The 16,916-nt window shown below is 39.6% G+C and overlaps 2 protein-coding genes across 2 annotated transcripts; one reads left to right on the forward strand and one right to left on the reverse strand.

The window, feature by feature from the left end:
* Positions 1-2,632: 2,632 nt before the first annotated feature.
* Positions 2,633-13,545, reverse strand: LOC104230876 (AT-rich interactive domain-containing protein 4). Its single transcript, XM_070160096.1, has 16 exons — positions 13,408-13,545; positions 12,715-12,987; positions 12,396-12,584; positions 11,495-11,548; positions 11,298-11,386; positions 10,172-10,448; positions 9,621-9,677; positions 6,777-6,808; positions 6,304-6,439; positions 6,036-6,209; positions 4,801-5,433; positions 4,108-4,245; positions 3,863-3,961; positions 3,423-3,523; positions 3,230-3,320; positions 2,633-3,132 (listed from the first exon to the last, which is right to left on the reverse strand). The coding sequence occupies exons 2-16, from the start codon at positions 12,862-12,864 to the stop codon at positions 3,034-3,036; spliced, it is 2,319 nt and encodes a 772-aa protein (XP_070016197.1). The 5' UTR covers positions 12,865-12,987; positions 13,408-13,545; the 3' UTR covers positions 2,633-3,033.
* A 1,990-nt stretch (positions 13,546-15,535) lies between these two features.
* On the forward strand, positions 15,536-16,090 carry LOC104212102 (uncharacterized). The gene has a single exon (XM_009761287.1). The coding sequence runs from the start codon at positions 15,536-15,538 to the stop codon at positions 16,088-16,090; it is 555 nt and encodes a 184-aa protein (XP_009759589.1).
* The last annotated feature ends 826 nt before the right edge of the window (positions 16,091-16,916 follow it).

A 16,916-nucleotide genomic window follows, 5' to 3' on the forward strand; every position in this document is an offset into this window, starting at 1 on the left:
CTGAACTTTGAAGCCAAAGGGTGGTTGACTTTCGTGTGTAGTCGACTTGACCCGTCTACACATGATCACTCCATTCCCCTCCCTCGTGCTGTCTTGGTAGCATCTATCATGGCGGGCTTCCCTCTGAATGTGGATAATATTATGTCGAGAGTGATTTCTACAGTGGGTAATGAGACCCAAACAAACTACCCCTTCCCGAATACACTCTCATTGTACTTCAGAGAATTGAAGGTGAAGAAAAAGAAATATGATGTCAAGGTACCTCCGGTGGCCCCGTACTCATGGTATAGTCAGTTGGGTCCGGACAACCCGAAGAGGGGCAAGAAAAATGTGGCATCCACTTCCACCGCACCTGGCCAATCTGAGAAGCCAGCGGTCATTGAGCAGCCCAGTGAGCCTTCCACCATTCCTGCCACGGATAAGGCATTGCCTCCAGGTCCATCGTCAGCAGCTGGTTCTTCTATTGCAGCTGACCTGGTAGTTCCTTCATCAAAGACTCACCAGTTCACCGCAAACCAGCTCACCTATTCCCTTGCCAGTTTGAACAACTGGATGTCAGTTGCGACATCCAAGTTGTGTACATTGACCACTGTTGTACAGGCACAGGAAGCGCCAGCTACTGTTGAGATTCCTTCCTCCATTGAGGATGCATTGAAGAAGATCCTGGCCAACCAGGAAAAGATAATGGCGACGCAGGATGCCTTGACTAAGGCGGTTGGGGCACATGGCAAAGCATTGGAGAAATTGGCTCGAGAGCACAAGAAGCTGAGGAAGCAGAAGGCTTCCAAGGAGTCAGTGACACAGCTGAGAGTGGATGTGGACAAGCTCATGGCGGATCAGTTGCCACTTGATTTACTATTTGGGGACCCGGCTGTAGAGCCAGCAGCTGCACAGGTACAAGAGGAGGAGTAGAGGCCGAGGAAGAAGAGGAAACTCCCTAGCACTAAGGGAGTTGTGATTGAGGTAGCACCAGTTCAGGAGAGTCCCTCTACTGCCCCATTAGTTGATGAGTCAGTTCTTGAGCAGGCATCTATCCCAGCAGCACAGCAACAGCAGGCCGGAGACCAGTCTGAGGTCCCCGCCAGTACAGAGGACTCGGAGTCGACCTCTCATTACTACTTCTTCAAGATTAGATTGGATAACTGGGTACGCGTTATTTTCGTACTCATACTACACCTGTTATACATTTTGTTGTATAGGCACACGTAAGTCTAGTGGCCCTGTGGGCGCAGCGGCGTGGTTGATACGAGGACTAGGTGAGCTGTATCTTATGAGACGATCTGCAGCCAGCAGAGTTTCTTTTAGAGTACTTGTATTATCTTTTCTGTCCAAATTTGTATTCCAGACAGTTATTGTATTTTATTTTATTTCCTAGTAAATGCCCATGCACTTGTGACACCTGGTTCTGGGATGATTATAGGGTGTGCAGTATCGAAAGTGGAAAACATTATTATTTATTTTGTAAAGTTCATATTTTACTAGTTAAATTGAAGGAAATTTATAATTTCAAAAAGTATTAAAATGAGAAATTAATTAACTATTTAGTGTTGGCTTGTCTGACAGTGGTGTCCGACGTCATCACGACCTTTAACGGATTTTGGGTCGTGACATCCTCCTTCTTGGAGAAACACGAATTAACAACCACCAAATCAAAGGCTTTAGCACAATCGAACAGCGAAATTCCTCCTCCGTTCCTGTCTCCAAAATCGAAACCGCCATGTACACAGTCATACCCCAGACGACGCCCCAATGCAACCATTAAAATCTCCTCCTATGATAAGCTTCTCGGTGCGTGAAATCCCCCCCCCACCACCACCACCACCACCACCACCACCACCAACCCATCTAAGTCCTCCCAACAATACCTTTTGACCTCCTCGTCCAAACCCAGGTGAGGTGCGTAGGCACTAATTACGTTCAAAGTAGATCCTCCCACAACTATCTTAATAGCCACCAGTTTGTCCTTCACCCTCCTAACCTCTACCACTAGCTCTCTAAGATCTCTATCAACTAAGAGATCTTTATCATTATTTGTAGAGTCAAAATACTGTCCCAAAAATTTGAGAGCCAAACTTTCTTGCTAAATCACCGTAAAGTTGATTAGCTCAACCAACACAAGTGACACTTGCTCAGTTGGTAAAGCACCCCCACTCACGATCGTTAGGTCCTAGATTCGGGTCACACTGAAGGAGAAGTGTGGAAACACTATAGATCCTCCTAAATTGGGAGGAATTTTTGGAAAAAAAAATAATATTTAGCTAGTAGTCAAATAATTTTTCTTATGTTAGACAGTACGCTCAAAGGATTACATTAATACCAACCCCTCAAATGATGAATGAATAATGAGTTTCAGCCCCTGAAATTAACGAATAGACATTGTCATGGAGATGCAAATTTCTACATGTGAAACTCCAGAATAGTATTCATGGAATTTCACTTGTAAATGTTAAAACTTCCGTAACATCGACTATTTTTCAATTACATAGCCAAAAAATGACTAGTCTGCGCTGTTACTATGCTACTTCAAAACTAAACTTACTACTTGTATTCTCACTTGCATCCTATGAGAATTTCAAATGATCAAAATAAATAAACAAACAGAGACTTGAAAATGTAGATGCTGTGCAGAGACTTGTGGAACTTTAGAAAAATTAATTCCACCAAGAAAGCTACATGTCATATCCTCCCTCTCAAAGGAGGATTATATATTACAAAGACTTGCCATGAGATGCAGCCTCATTAGCCTGCAGTCTTAACCCACATCCCCCTCCAGACTTCATCTCTTTCCCTATATCTCTATAACTCTTCCTAATAACAGCAGCACTTCCCCGTCTCCGCCTTCCAATTTCTTTTGGCCTTTTCACTTCTCTTCAGTATATGTGTCTCTCTGTCCATCCAGAACACAGCTAATGCCTATGTAATACAAGCTCAACTAATTTCACAGCAAAAAACAGATGATGTTCTAAGATGTATAAAATGAGTTGGGATCAGCAGAACCCAATAATTGTGGTAATGAAGCCATTAGGCTTAGGCTCAGGAATATCCATTCGTAGTTTTCTGCATCTTCTTCTTAAAATTTGTAACGCTGCATTGCGGACATATGTATTCCAGTCCATCTGTCTTTGCATAGTCCTGCCAAAAAAAAACAAGACGAAAGAAACCATACTTCACATCAGAACTCCTCTTAAAAAGGTTTAGACAAAAGAGGTGACGGAGGTAAATACAGTACCTTGAAGGCACCAAGACCTGGTCTTCTGTCACAGCCAAAATGCGCCCACTCACCACAAATCCCACAGTTAACCCAATCTCCAGCAGCACTACTGGAGGAACGCAAGAAACATCATGTCAGATAACCATTAACAGCCAGCAAAGAGACATTTGACAACTTGCATCATAGAAAAGCAAAACGAAAGGGAATTGACCTGTGACATAACAAGCAGCACTCTCCATCCACATCATCATGGGCCAATTCGTACTCCAAAAGATAAGTCTCGTAATGTCTTTTAAGTGTATTCCCAACACCCTGGGTTCAAGAAGTTATTGTGTTAAAAGAGCTGTTCAAGTTTCCACAGGAATACAAAAAATACCAAATTGAAAATGAGAAGGTAAAGATCCTCCAGTAACATAGTTCATATGCGGAAGTACAAGGCATCCACAAAACTTGAACATAAGCAAACATACATTTCTCTCAACCAGGTCCGAGTTTATGAAAGAAGTAGGGTCACATCCCAGACAATTTTAAGGTTTACAAGTAGCTACCACTAATACACCCTTTGGTTCAGAGAGAGAAACATGCTTAGTCAAGAAGTTGTTCTTGGAATAGAACAGGTTACGATATGTCATATTGAGTAAGAGGGCTTACCGTCATCCTATTGGTTACTGTGTGATTTCGCATTTTTGAGAAAACTTGTCCTTTCCAATTGATGCCATTGCCAACATGAAAACCACCCCTCGAAACCACCTGAAGAAATTTACAAATTACGACGATGATGTTTGATATTCTTGTCATTTTTTCTGCAAGGCAGTACGAAATATATTGCTATGCATGCTTGCAGATTTCTGACAGTTCCCCATAATAAGCAAAAAAGGAAAAACAAGAAATCTCACCTCCCTATACAAGTTAAAGAGGTCAAGGCGTTTGGCATTGAGAATCGCATCTGGAAACTCAGCAAGGCCACCTTGAGGAATGAGACGAGTGTGTCCACGAAGAATTAAAAACTGCATTACATCTTTCAGAAATTCCTCCTGTAAATAGGCCGGGGAGAGAAAGAGAACATGAAAAACTGATACAATTATCCATACGGTGATAATACAATCAGTAGAATGAAGTGAAAAAGAGGCATTCGGGATGTAGTATATATTTTTAAAGCACTTGGTGTTAAAGGAAAACCTCTATCAGGTAATGCAAACAAAATAACTTGATTCCATAAGCTTGTGTCAATGGATTCTCATCTTAAAGGACTACAAAAAGTTCCCAAAAAAGCAGTACTTCTGACAGATTGAAAAAAATTCCTGTAAGGCGGATACATCACATATTCTAAAATGGATGTAGCAAATTATCATCGAAAGATGACAAGCTTCGCAAATCTAATGTTTGAAATCCACAACTTATTTTTCATTGAGGCTGTAAAAACAGATAAAAGAGTTCTGAAATCAATTATTTACACACGGTTCAGTCTATTTTCAAGAATTCAGGTTAAATAGGTAAGATCAGATAAATGACATCATCCAACACAGGAATCAGATTCCTTAAGCAAAGTTATGCATGAAAATTTATGTGAACGGAAAACCTTATCTTACCTCAGAACACACGTGTATTGGACTTCGCTCACAACCATGTTTCTTCAGTGGAAGAGGATTCAAGGATATAATTTGCTTAGCCTGATGTGAGCTTGATGCTGACTTCCGATGGGCAACAGGAATTACTCCAACACTGCTGCCCTTAGCAGAGGAAGGAATGATGGGCAGATTAGTTTTCACCTGGTTCCCGTCAAGGCTCTCCACCGCTGAAATCCCTGAAAAGGGTAGCATCTTTTGATGACGAACATGAGGAATGGGCCTCATAGCAGCAACTTTGAGTTTTTGTCTAGCAGTCACCAGAGGGGTTGCAAAACCATTCCCTAATCTACTTTCAATCTCTTCTTTCACAGCCACATGATTTCCAGATGCTAAACCATTTCGCCAAATAGCACTTGTTTCTTGATATACATTAGGCCTTTTTCTGCTAGGAGCAGGCGGTCTTAACCATGATGGAGGATTGCCAATCTTAAAGTTGTAGGAAAACCCATCCTCCTTCCCTTGCTTTGTGCAGAAGAAAAGAAGCCGTTCAGCATCATCTTTCTCAAATGAAGCTACAGCTAATCCCTGAATGCTAGCTATGCCAAGTGCAACTAAACTACGATATGAAACATCAGGAGCCAATTGCCTTAAGATCTGAAAGAACAGAGCATGAAGAAGCAAGTTATAAAGGATAACTAAAAACTTAAGCAGGTAGTAAACACCATCATAATGAAAATATGAGAACTAATAGTGATCCCTGATTAAAAGAAAGAGAGAAGCTTTTCCAATAGTGCAACAAATAGCATACAACATTTACAAATCAAAGAAATAACAGAGCCTCCAATCCAGTATCCAAGTATACGCCCGTCTTGTACGTTATTATTTTCAGCACACAATCCTTTGCTGGTACAACTATGAAGAGCTGACTAAGGAAACTTAGAAGAAGAACAACAATGGCTAGATAAGCCAATACATTAAAACGTGGTGTGGAGCCAAGTAATTTAGACTATCCACCATCAAATTATAGACTTATCCTCTAACATACTAAGCAGAGGGAAATTTTATAAGAACAAAGATGAAGAGGAGAGATAGGGAACTTAGTAAAATCATGTATACTGGTTAAATTAACCAATATGTTCAAGGAAAACCTGGAGACAAATTGATTGGATTCCCGCATCTTCTCAAGGGGGTATCTCTCAAGAAAATTTAGCAAGGGACAAAAAAAGAGAAACAAAAAAGCAGTGTAAATTAAGAACCTGTGAAGCCCATGTAGGAACCTTCATGCAAACTTCAAATACTTCTGACCCACAAGCTACTGACATTGATCTCCGAGGCTCAGATGTAGGTGGTCTATTTTCCTCATCACTTGGCAGTGCATGAACCAGTTCACTGTTTCCAATGATTTCACTTTTTATGTGATTCTCTAATAGCTGAGAATTAACAAGGAAATATACATCACCCAATCAGTCATCCGGGGACTATTAAAGATCATTAAACTGTACATGAACATACTGCTAAATTTACCAGATCATCAAAACATGTTTGAGCACTGCCTGAAACTAGAAGTGAGATATGAGCCGAACTACTGGTCGACAGATCACATCGCATGGTCACGACACCACGGGAAAATGCACCAGCCTGAAGTGGTGGTGGAAGGGCACTGTATCACAGAGCAGCAATATTAGGCCACAAAAGTTTAACAAGAGAATACACATGAACTGAAGCAATTTAATCAGGGAGTGTCATATTGTTGCCGTCTTGGCGACCGACAACCACAAGAAAAATAAGCAAACCAAGCAGAGATTCCACACAAGAAATAAAGTAATTAGCTATGAAACATGTAATTTTCCTTGTCTTAAAGATGCAATCAACAGGCGGATTAATCTCTAAGATGCCATTCAACAACATCAAACTTCAGAAAAGGAAAACAACAGCACCATGAAGCAGGTCTGGAAAATAAAATGTTACAACACCACAAGACCCATTCTGAGAAATACCTGACCCGGTTATGCAGCTTACTCCCTCGCATCTGGAACAAAAAAAGAAAGAGAAGTTTTTTCAGTACTCAATCATGTTTTACCTAGAAAGAGTTTAGTGATTTCAAGAACATCCTACTCTCTCATTATTCAATAGACAAACAGAAGATATAAATTTATTATTCCTTCTCTCCATCCTCACACCACATCGAAGAGATCTATCAATCTATCATTTCAAGTGAAGAAATCTTCTTCTGTTCTTCAACATTTCTTAATTATTACACTGAATTCCTGCTACGGCGACAGCTTTTGCTCGTCTGTATGAGGAACTAAGGAACAAAGGTGGGGAGAAGAAGTTATTCCGACTCGCTAAGGCGAGAGAGAGGACAACTCGGGATCTGGACCAAGTGAGGTGCATAAAAGATGATGACGGCAAAGTTTTGATGGGAGATGACCAGATTAAGAGGAGGTGGCAGACCTACTTTCATAAACTTCTAAGTGAAGAAGGGGATCAGGATATTATACTTGGGGAATTGAGGAATGCCGACAGTCCCCATGAATTAAGTAATTGTAGGAACATTGAGATCGATGAAGTCATGGAGGCAATGCGTAAGATGAGAAGGGGCAGAGCTACCGGGCTAGACGAAATTCCGGTTGAACTTTGGAGGTGTGTGGGTAGAGCAGGCTTGGAATGGCTTACTCGATTGTTTAGTGTTATATTCAAGATTAATAGGATGCCTGAAGAGTGGAGGTGGAGTACAATGGTTCCGTTGTATAAGAACAAAGGTGATGTCCAGAGTTGTAACAACTATAGGGGCATCAAATTACTAAGTCATACCATGAAAGTTTGGGAGAGAGTGGTAGAAATGAGAGTGCGAAGGACGGTATCTACTTCAGACAACCAGTTCGGGTTCATGCCGGGGCGATCTACCACAGAAGCTATCCACCTTATTAGGAGGATGGTGGAACAGTACAGGGATAGGAAGAAGGATCTCCACATGATGTTTATTGATCTGGAGAAAGCGTACGATAGGGTTCCTAGGAAGGTCTTATGGAGCTGCTTAGAGGATAAAGGGGTCCCGGTTGACTATATTAGGGTGATTAAAGACATGTATGCTGGAGCTAAGACTCGGGTTAGGACAGTAGGAGGCGACTCTAAACACTTTCCAGTTATTACGGGGTTGCACCAAGGGTCTGCGCTCAGCCCATTCCTATTTGCCCTGGTGATGGATGCACTGACTCATCATATTCAAGGGGAGGTGTCATGGTGCATGCTATTTGCTGATGACATTATTCGAATTGACGAGACACGAGGCAGCGTCAACGAGAGGCTAGAGATTTGGAGACATGCTCTTGAGTCTAAAGGTTTCAAGTTGAGCAGGACGAAGACGGAATACCTCGAGTGCAAATTTGGAGTTGAGCCGACGGAAGCGGGAGTTGAAGTGAGGCTTGACTCTCAAGTCATTCCCAAGAGGGGTAGTTTCAAGTACCTTGGATCGGTTATTCAGGGGATCGGGGAGATTGACGAGGATGTCACACACCGTATAGGGGTGGGGTGGATGAAGTGGAGGTTAGCGTCGGGAGTCTTGTGTGACAAGAAAGTGCCACCGTTACTAAAAGGTAAGTTTTATAGAGCAGTGGTTAGGCCTGCCATGTTATATGGAACTGAATGTTGGCCGGTAAAGAACTCACACATCCAGAAGATGAAAGTAGCAGAGATGAGGATGTTGAGGTGGATGTGCGGGCATACAAGGATGGATAAGATTAGGAATGAAGATATTCGAGAGAAGGTGGGCGTGGCCCCCATGGAGGACAAGATGCGGGAAGTAAGACTCAGATGGTTCGGGCACATTCAGAGGAGGAGCACTGATGCACCGGTGAGGAGGTGTGAGCGACTGGCTGTAGTGGGCACGCGGAGAGGTAGAGGGCGACCTAAGAAGTATTGGGGAGAGGTGATCAGACAGGACATGGCGCGACTTAGGATTACTGAGGACATGGCCCTTGACAGGGAATTATGGAGGTCGAGCATTAAGGTTGTAGGTTAGGGGAAAGTTGTGAATATTTCTACAGCACAATAGAGTGAGACTAGTCAGTTAGGAGTTAGACTAAGAATGTCATTGGTCGTCTATTGATGCAGGGCTTTACCTGCTAGTTTTTACTATACCAGCCATCTATTTCGTATTTCGTATTCTGTATTTCATATCTCTTATATTGCTGTTATTTTATTATGCATTTTTATGGTACTAATATATCGTCTCCTGTTGCTTTTTTTGAGCCGAGGGTCTCCCTGGAAACAGGCTCTCCACCCTTCGGGGTAGGGGTAAGGTCTGCGTACATATTACCCTCCCCAGACCCCACTTGTGGGATTATACTGGGTCGTTGTTGTTGTTGTTGAATTCCTGCTACCTCCCACTAAAACAGGTAGCAGGTAAGTCTGTCCACCAAGGCTTAGACAGATCGAAAAAAATCACCCAGCGTTTTTGTCTCTACTAGGATTTCAACCCTGGTCTATCATGGTTTTCACCCACTTCATTGACACTAGACCACACCCTTGGGTGCATCCATTAACATTTCTTTAAGCTCAAGAAAGAGAATATCAGCAGCCTGCCTCAGAAAGTGGAAGTGTGCCATTGCTCAAGTTACACAAAATTCAGTTTCTACGAGAAAGGTGATCAGACACACTTATCCAGATGGCAGGAAGCCAAAAAGAGGACAAGTCTGACGGCTCAAACAAAGAAATTGGTGTCAAATGACCATCATCTGAAGTAGTTATAATATCATAAGGAAGCACTGCTGCTGTTTCTTCAAGAAATGAAAAATATGTTGCACGAGGAAATAAAAAGGGGCAATGTTGGTGTTACTTACTTCAATGTTTAAGAGGGCATTCAGACCATCTGCTATAGATCCCAACAAGCATTCATCCTGAGCACAAGAAGCCATTCATGACATAAGCAATGTGTAGAATTAGTTCCAAATATAACATGATACGACTTAGAAGAAAACCTATGAAGAATATATTATAAGTGTGGTCGCATGCGCGGAAGCTGTATATCTTCAGCAATACATAAAGCGCTTAAGGAAAAAGGAGTAAGTTTGACAAATAAATCGCATTCATAGCAATAATTAATTAATCTAAGTTCTTTGAGTTGTCCAGAGAGTTAATTTGACGGTTTAGATCAAGTTCAGAGAGTTCGATTCATGAAGAAATTATCACAATGTTGTTAACTTGCAGTTGTAATAGACTATCCAACTTTTTAGAGTTTGTTCAGACAGAGGATTTTGTAAAGAAAGGATCACATTGTTGTTTCAACTTGAATTAATTAATGGATTTAAATTCTTGGAAGTTGTTCACATAATGATTAGAACATTATCGCTCAAAGAAGTGATAGGAAGAGTACATGAAATCAATCCCATACCAGTGAGCATGGCGTTCCACAGATGAGAAACCTCATGTTCACATCATCATCATAGATCTTTATGGCAGGAAGAGTATCGGAGTTGCTTTCTTCATCATCTTCAGGACCTGCCTCAGGCGGAGGGACATTGATTTTGGGAGGATCACCAAGCAGGTGAGGACCCAGCTTACCACTGGCCATCTGGCTCATCTCAGGGAAAAGGAGGTTGTTTCGGACACAGTAAAGCCTGAAGGATGCATGTGCAAGTTGGAAAGCATCCCAAACATGACAAGTTGAACTGCAGGACACAACCAGAAGACCTCTTGAATCAAATCCTTAACCCTCAAGCCATACAGATGCAAAATTAAATCATGAATAAATTCATCACAGTTAGCTCTCTGAGCAATGCAATGTGGAAAAGAATTCAATTGCATGGTCAGCTGACCCAAAAGTAGCTACTCCCTCCATCCCATTTTATGTGACGGTGTTTAACGGGCCACAGAGTCTAAGAAAGAACGAAAGTCTTTTGAAACTTATGGTACAAAACAAGTCATAAACATTTGTGTGACTTTAATTCATCTTATTAAGGGTAAAATTGAAAATTAAAGTTAAAATATTTCTAAAAAAAGGAAAGTGTGCCACATAAAATGGGACAGAGGAAAATAAACATGGGGTGCACCAGTTGAAGCTTGCCAAAGAAAGTCTTATTACTTAATAAAAAACATAAAATGGGACAGACAGAGTAGAATTTATTTGAATGATGTAAGACTCCAAAGAAGGCAAAAGAGACCTTGCGACATTCAAGTAAAATAGAAGGTCAAGAATGTCAGAAGAATCAATATGAAAAGCTCTGTGAAGTCTGACACTAAGCCACCATCAACCTAGACATGAGTGCAGTGTAGATCTTGGACAAATGTAGCAGACTTGGAAAGGATTAAAATGGAAAATTTGACAATGATAAGAGCAGCAGCAAGAAATAGCTTAATGGGAATGTACAAATCTAGATAGTTCTGTAAAAGGGTCGCATGGCCGTGTTATTATCTTTATTCTCTAGCACAGAGAACTAGGCACCAAGAACTATGAATATATGAGCAGTCCAGAATAATGAATCAAATAACTGTACAGCTTGAGTCAACGGTAAGAATACCTCTGTGCCACACATAAGAATGCCTGCCGAAAATGGGATGCTGCATAGCAGGAAAATGCGCTCTTCCAGTACAACACATACGGAACACCCTACAAATATGAACATATTGGTGGAACCAAAAGAACCATCCATAAAGTTTAAATCAGGAGAATCGACCAGATCATCAGCTGATTGAACGAATCAAGGTAATGTCTCACCTTAGCATGAAGAGCTTCAGCCAGTTTTTCTCCATTTGGGAGCTCCAAGTAGACCTGCAATTGGATCATCAAGTAAACAACAGAAGAACTCATATTAACATGATTTCCTGTCCAAATACTACAAGTGTAATTCAACCATTGGAACATTTCAAAATAATTGACTCTTCAGCAGAAAACACATTAACTTAACCACTAAAAGGTGACTTGGTTGGCTTTTATTTCTAAGCCATTTTTGAATTAAGTGTACTACTAATTATTAGATATTTCAATAAGCCATATTCACCTTGAATTCTTTTTCTTTTTTGTTGGTGGATAATTACCTTAAATTCCATCTTTCTACGACGATAGCAGCTGTATCATTTACATCACCGGTTAGAGGAACAAACACCAATGTGCGCACAAGACACAAACCAACATATTAATGCACAAACAACCATAATCGCATGATCAACTGCTAGACTGAGAACATCACCGCAAAAACAACCTTCATTGAAGTAATGCTAAATTATCATTATCCAACCTTCATTGGCTACTGATGTGTTATATCTACATCAGCGTAATTGAGGAAACGCGGGTGAACGGTGTTTAATACATGTGTTCTGATCAACTTAAGGTGTTTAGCAGGGAAATCGCCAAGTTAGGGACCGGCTTTACAAAACCATGCATGTGGAGGTGTCCATTTGTGAATTATTTTCTTGACAAAATTATCCAAGACATATTAAAATCCAACAACTTGGTAATGACTGACAAAATGACAGGAAATACATACCAAAGCAGAAGTACATGAACTGTTCAATGCAATTCATAAAATTCCAGAGAACATCTGACCAAGGGAGACACAAGAAGATACACTACTAGCACAAACTCTCCTGAACAGAACTAAGGAAGGAAAGTCACATACAGCGGTTGGAAGCGTGGCACTAAAAAGTCCAGAAATGGCTTCCACAGAAGACAAATCAACACCTCCCCAAACAGGCGAACCAACTTCATCATCCGAAAGACGTTCTCCTTGCAAATACACAATATTTGGCTGCCACGAATCTAAAACTTTACGAAATTCATCCGTACTGGGGTTTTTCAAAAGTTGCACCTACATTTAGCAAATTATAAGTGACGTAAGAAACCAGCTCACTAGCCAGGACGATGACGAACCTCCTAATGAGAGGTATCAACCAAAAACATGATAAATTATATACAAACAATTTAAGAACGATACTTACCTCCAAACGCCCTGATGATACAATCTCCGGGAAGCAATATCTCGGCGTACCATCTTTTACATCTGGCTTCTGATCATATTCAGCAGCTTTTCCACATACTACTGCAAGAAGACTGCAACTTTGTCTAGAAGCTCCTTGATTATGAAACATCACTTTAACCTGGCTCTCCTTTTCTAAAACTATAGATTCACACCTTCAAAGAGTATCACACTACAGCAGCCAAAACCCACTCCACCATAATCTTTACCCTCAATCTAAACCCTTTAGCAAACCCTGCCCAGAAACCAAAAAACTAAAGCCTTATTATACATGTAGAAAACAATTTTCAAAAAACATAGAAGAGCAAAAGCACCAAACTTGTAATACATGCATAGATCAAAACAAGCTAGCAAGAAACTGTAACATTCTAATCTCAAAAATAACCATAACCCACTTCAAAATTCAAGCTTTTGATCTGAATAACAACCTAATTCATAAAAATTACCCATACTCCACTTGAAGAAAATAAGATTTTGATCTCAAAAATAACCTCAATCCAGAAAATTACACATACCCACTTCAAAAAAAATCAAGATTTTGATGTAAAAAAATAACCCTAATCCCCAAAATCAACGAATAATCAAACGAGCAGGGCAAAAAAAACCAAAAAAGAAAGAGAAAATTCGAACTAGGTATAAGCAAAGAAGCACTCACCAGATAGAGAAATTAGAAAAAATATCGAGGACCTCCGGACATTAGCTCCAAAATCCACCCCACGAATAGAGTAAAGAATGAAACCCTAACGACCCTTTTAAAATAAAATTTACTACTAACAACTAATCAATGTAGAGGAAAAAATAAATAGAATAGAATAGGGAAAGTAAAAAAGTTCGTGCGATTTAAGAATCTTTTTTCTCATTTCTTTGCTGTTAATTAGTAGGAGTATTATCTATTCCCCGAGGGATTGGTATCAATTGCTAAATCAACAGTCAAGAAAAAAAGAAAAGTGAATAAATAGTTTGTTCTTAATTTTAATCTTACGCTTTCTAAAAAAATTAACTTGGTTTTGTCTTAGTTTTTGAGTAACTACATTACTCAAGTCAAATAACTAAAAAGCGTAAACGGTTTCTGAAAAATACCACAAAAAACTAAGAACAAAATTAGAATAAGAAACCCAGAAACCGAAATGTTCTTAGGAAGTCAAAAAGAGCATAAAAGGCTGAGCTAACTTAATTAAGTCCAGAAATTATTTTAGTTCAATTGGCATCACAAATCAATGCAACAACACGGAGTAACAAGACATCTTAGGAATTAGGGGAACTTTTTATCTACTATTATTATATGTATTTCTTGCTACATGTTATAGGGATTGTAAATAATTCGACCAGTTTGATTTTGTTGTGCTGCTTGATTATTTTTCTTTTAGTTTACATAGAAGGAAATGAGATGGATAACTAATAGTGTAGTTTCGTACAATGTACTAGGGAAAATAATATAGTATGTATAAGTTATATATCCTATTCAGTAGTATTATTCTTATATATAGCAAAATATGACATTATATATAAAGACAGAACTGTCATTTCAAAACCTTTAATACACTAAACAAAACGGTCGATAAGAAATAATTCCAACATAATTAATTCATCATAATTAATCCTCAACTTATTAATCTCAGCATTATTAACACACCATATTCAGTTCTATTCCTATACACCATACCAAACGGCCCTTTAGTCTTAAGCTTTAGTCCATTTATTTGATCATTCATACAAATAATAAGGGGTCATTTGGTATGATGGAAAAGCAAAAATAATCCTGGAATAAAAATTTAATACCGCATTATCCCTTGTTTGGTTACTAATTATGGGATAAATTATTCCAGGATTGATGGGTTTACAGTACCTTAGCTTTATGTTTTGATGATCTAACAAACTTACTTTCAAAGAACCAGATAAGGAACCTGATACACTTGGTACACTGTTGTCAACAGACTCAAGCTAATGTGAGTTGGTATGATTTCAGAAGATAAAGAATCAACACAGGGACCTGATCCCCTTGGGTTCCCCTGACAGCAGTACGAAGTCAACTATCTACAGTTGGAAAGTGACTGCCTGCACTGTACACGCAAATAGTGTAGCACAGTATAACAGTCACTTTTCATTGACCAACCAAGTGATTACATCATTCAAGTGATGTCATCCATGTTTTATTAACAATAAACATTACAACAAAACATCACTTGAATACTTGAGAATTCATTCAAGCATTCAAGCATCTGACAATCAAGCATTCAATTCTCAAGTGTATCAAGAACAAAGTACAACACTACTACGGACCAGTTCCTACAACAAGTCTTTTGTATGTCCTTAGTTGAGTTGTAACTTTGTAATTGTTCTTCATTGTAATTCCTGCTTTGCTTATCTAGAAGTTTTATTTAGGAACTCCTTGTAAACCTAAAATCTTTAGTGCTTGTGTCGTGACTGGAGTTAGTCATGAGTTGAAGTCTTTGTAATATGTGTATTGCAAAGTGGCTTGTAATAGGTGTATTACAAGTTAGGGAAGGATTAAGAGTTTAATTCCTAGATTGCATAGGTTGTAATCTAAAGATTGCTCATAGTGAAGTTAAATCCTACTAGTGTAGGTCGTGATTTTTTATCCCCTTGAGTAAGGATTTTTTCACGTAAAAGTTCCCTATTCCATTTACTTACTGTTGCATTAGCGTTATATGTGGAAACCTATATAGGACCTAGTCTCTATATAGTTTGGTGGATTCATATATCCTATTAATTGGTATCAGAACAGGTTCTTTCTATCAGGTTAACACCTAGAAAGGATCCTCATGGTTGCTCCACCAAACTTCGAAGAGGGTCAATCTACCTACATACCACCCAGGTTCAATGGCCAATACTATAGGTGGTGGAAGACAAGGATGCATGATTTCATTATAGCTGAAGACTCCGAGCTGTGGGATGTTATATGTGATGGTCCTTATGTCCCTACAAAGAAGGTTGGAGATCTTGCTATGACAGTGCCTAAGATGAGGAAAGAATACAACAATGCTGACAGGAAAGCTGTGGAGAAAAAATTTCGCGCTAAGAAAATTTTGGTGTGTGGTATAGGTCCTGATGAATATAACAGGATTTCAGCTTGCCAATCTGCCAAAAAGATATGGGAAACTCTACAAACTGCACACGAAGGAACCACTCAAGTAAAGAAATCTAAGTTTGACATGCTCACTACTGAATATGAGCTTTTCAGAATGAAGGACGATGAATCTATTCAAGACATGCACACTCGATTCACTTTCATCATAAATGAGCTACACTCGCTTGGCGAAATCATTTCTAAGAACAAGCTCGTGAGGAAAATTGTCAGTGTTTTGCCCAGTTCCTAGGAGAGTAAAGTGAATGACATTACTGAAGCAAAGGATTTGCAATCGCTGACTATAGATGAGCTGGTTAGGAATCTGAAAACCTATGACATGAAGAAGAAGATGAAGAAGAAGAAGAAGAAGAAGAAGAAGAAGAAGAAGGACAGTGAAAGAAGAGAACCAAAGAAGGAAAAGAACCTGGTACTCAAGGCGGAAAGCAATGACTCAAGTGGTGAGGATAATGACATGGCTTACTTAACCAGAAGGTTTCAGAAAATGGTTCGAAGAAATGGAGGTATACCAAAGAGGGGCAGTTCTAGCAAGCCAAAGAATTATGACCTCTGTCATAAGTGTGGAAAGCCAGGGCATTTCATCAAAGATTGCCCTCTCCTGAAGCAAGAACAATTCAAATACAACTTTGACAAAGCAGCCAAGAGGAACCCAGTTCTTGATAAACGCTTCAAAAGAAAGAACGTCGCTGACAATGTTGTAAAGCAAGCTCTTGCAGCATGGGTAGATTCTTCTAGCGAGTCTGAAGAAGAAGATGATGCAGGTAACAACTCAATGATGGCAGTTGAAAGTGAAATAAATGAGTATGACTCAATATTTGCTTTGATGGCTCAATCAGACGATGATGAAGACGATGACAATGATGAGGTAAATTTTCGGGATGTTCAGAGAAATCTGAAGTCCTGCTCTCCTAAAAAACTCATGTCATTAGCTAATGTGTTAATTGATGCTTGTTGATACCCAATTTTTTTCTATATTTTTAAATGTGCACACACACTTTCAAAATATTGTACATGCATTTACAAACATGCACAAGTATTTTTATAATTTTTCTACAATT

This window comes from Nicotiana sylvestris, chromosome 10, assembly GCF_000393655.2.
Source record: "Nicotiana sylvestris chromosome 10, ASM39365v2, whole genome shotgun sequence".
In the NCBI taxonomy this organism is placed as follows: Eukaryota; Viridiplantae; Streptophyta; class Magnoliopsida; order Solanales; family Solanaceae; genus Nicotiana; species Nicotiana sylvestris.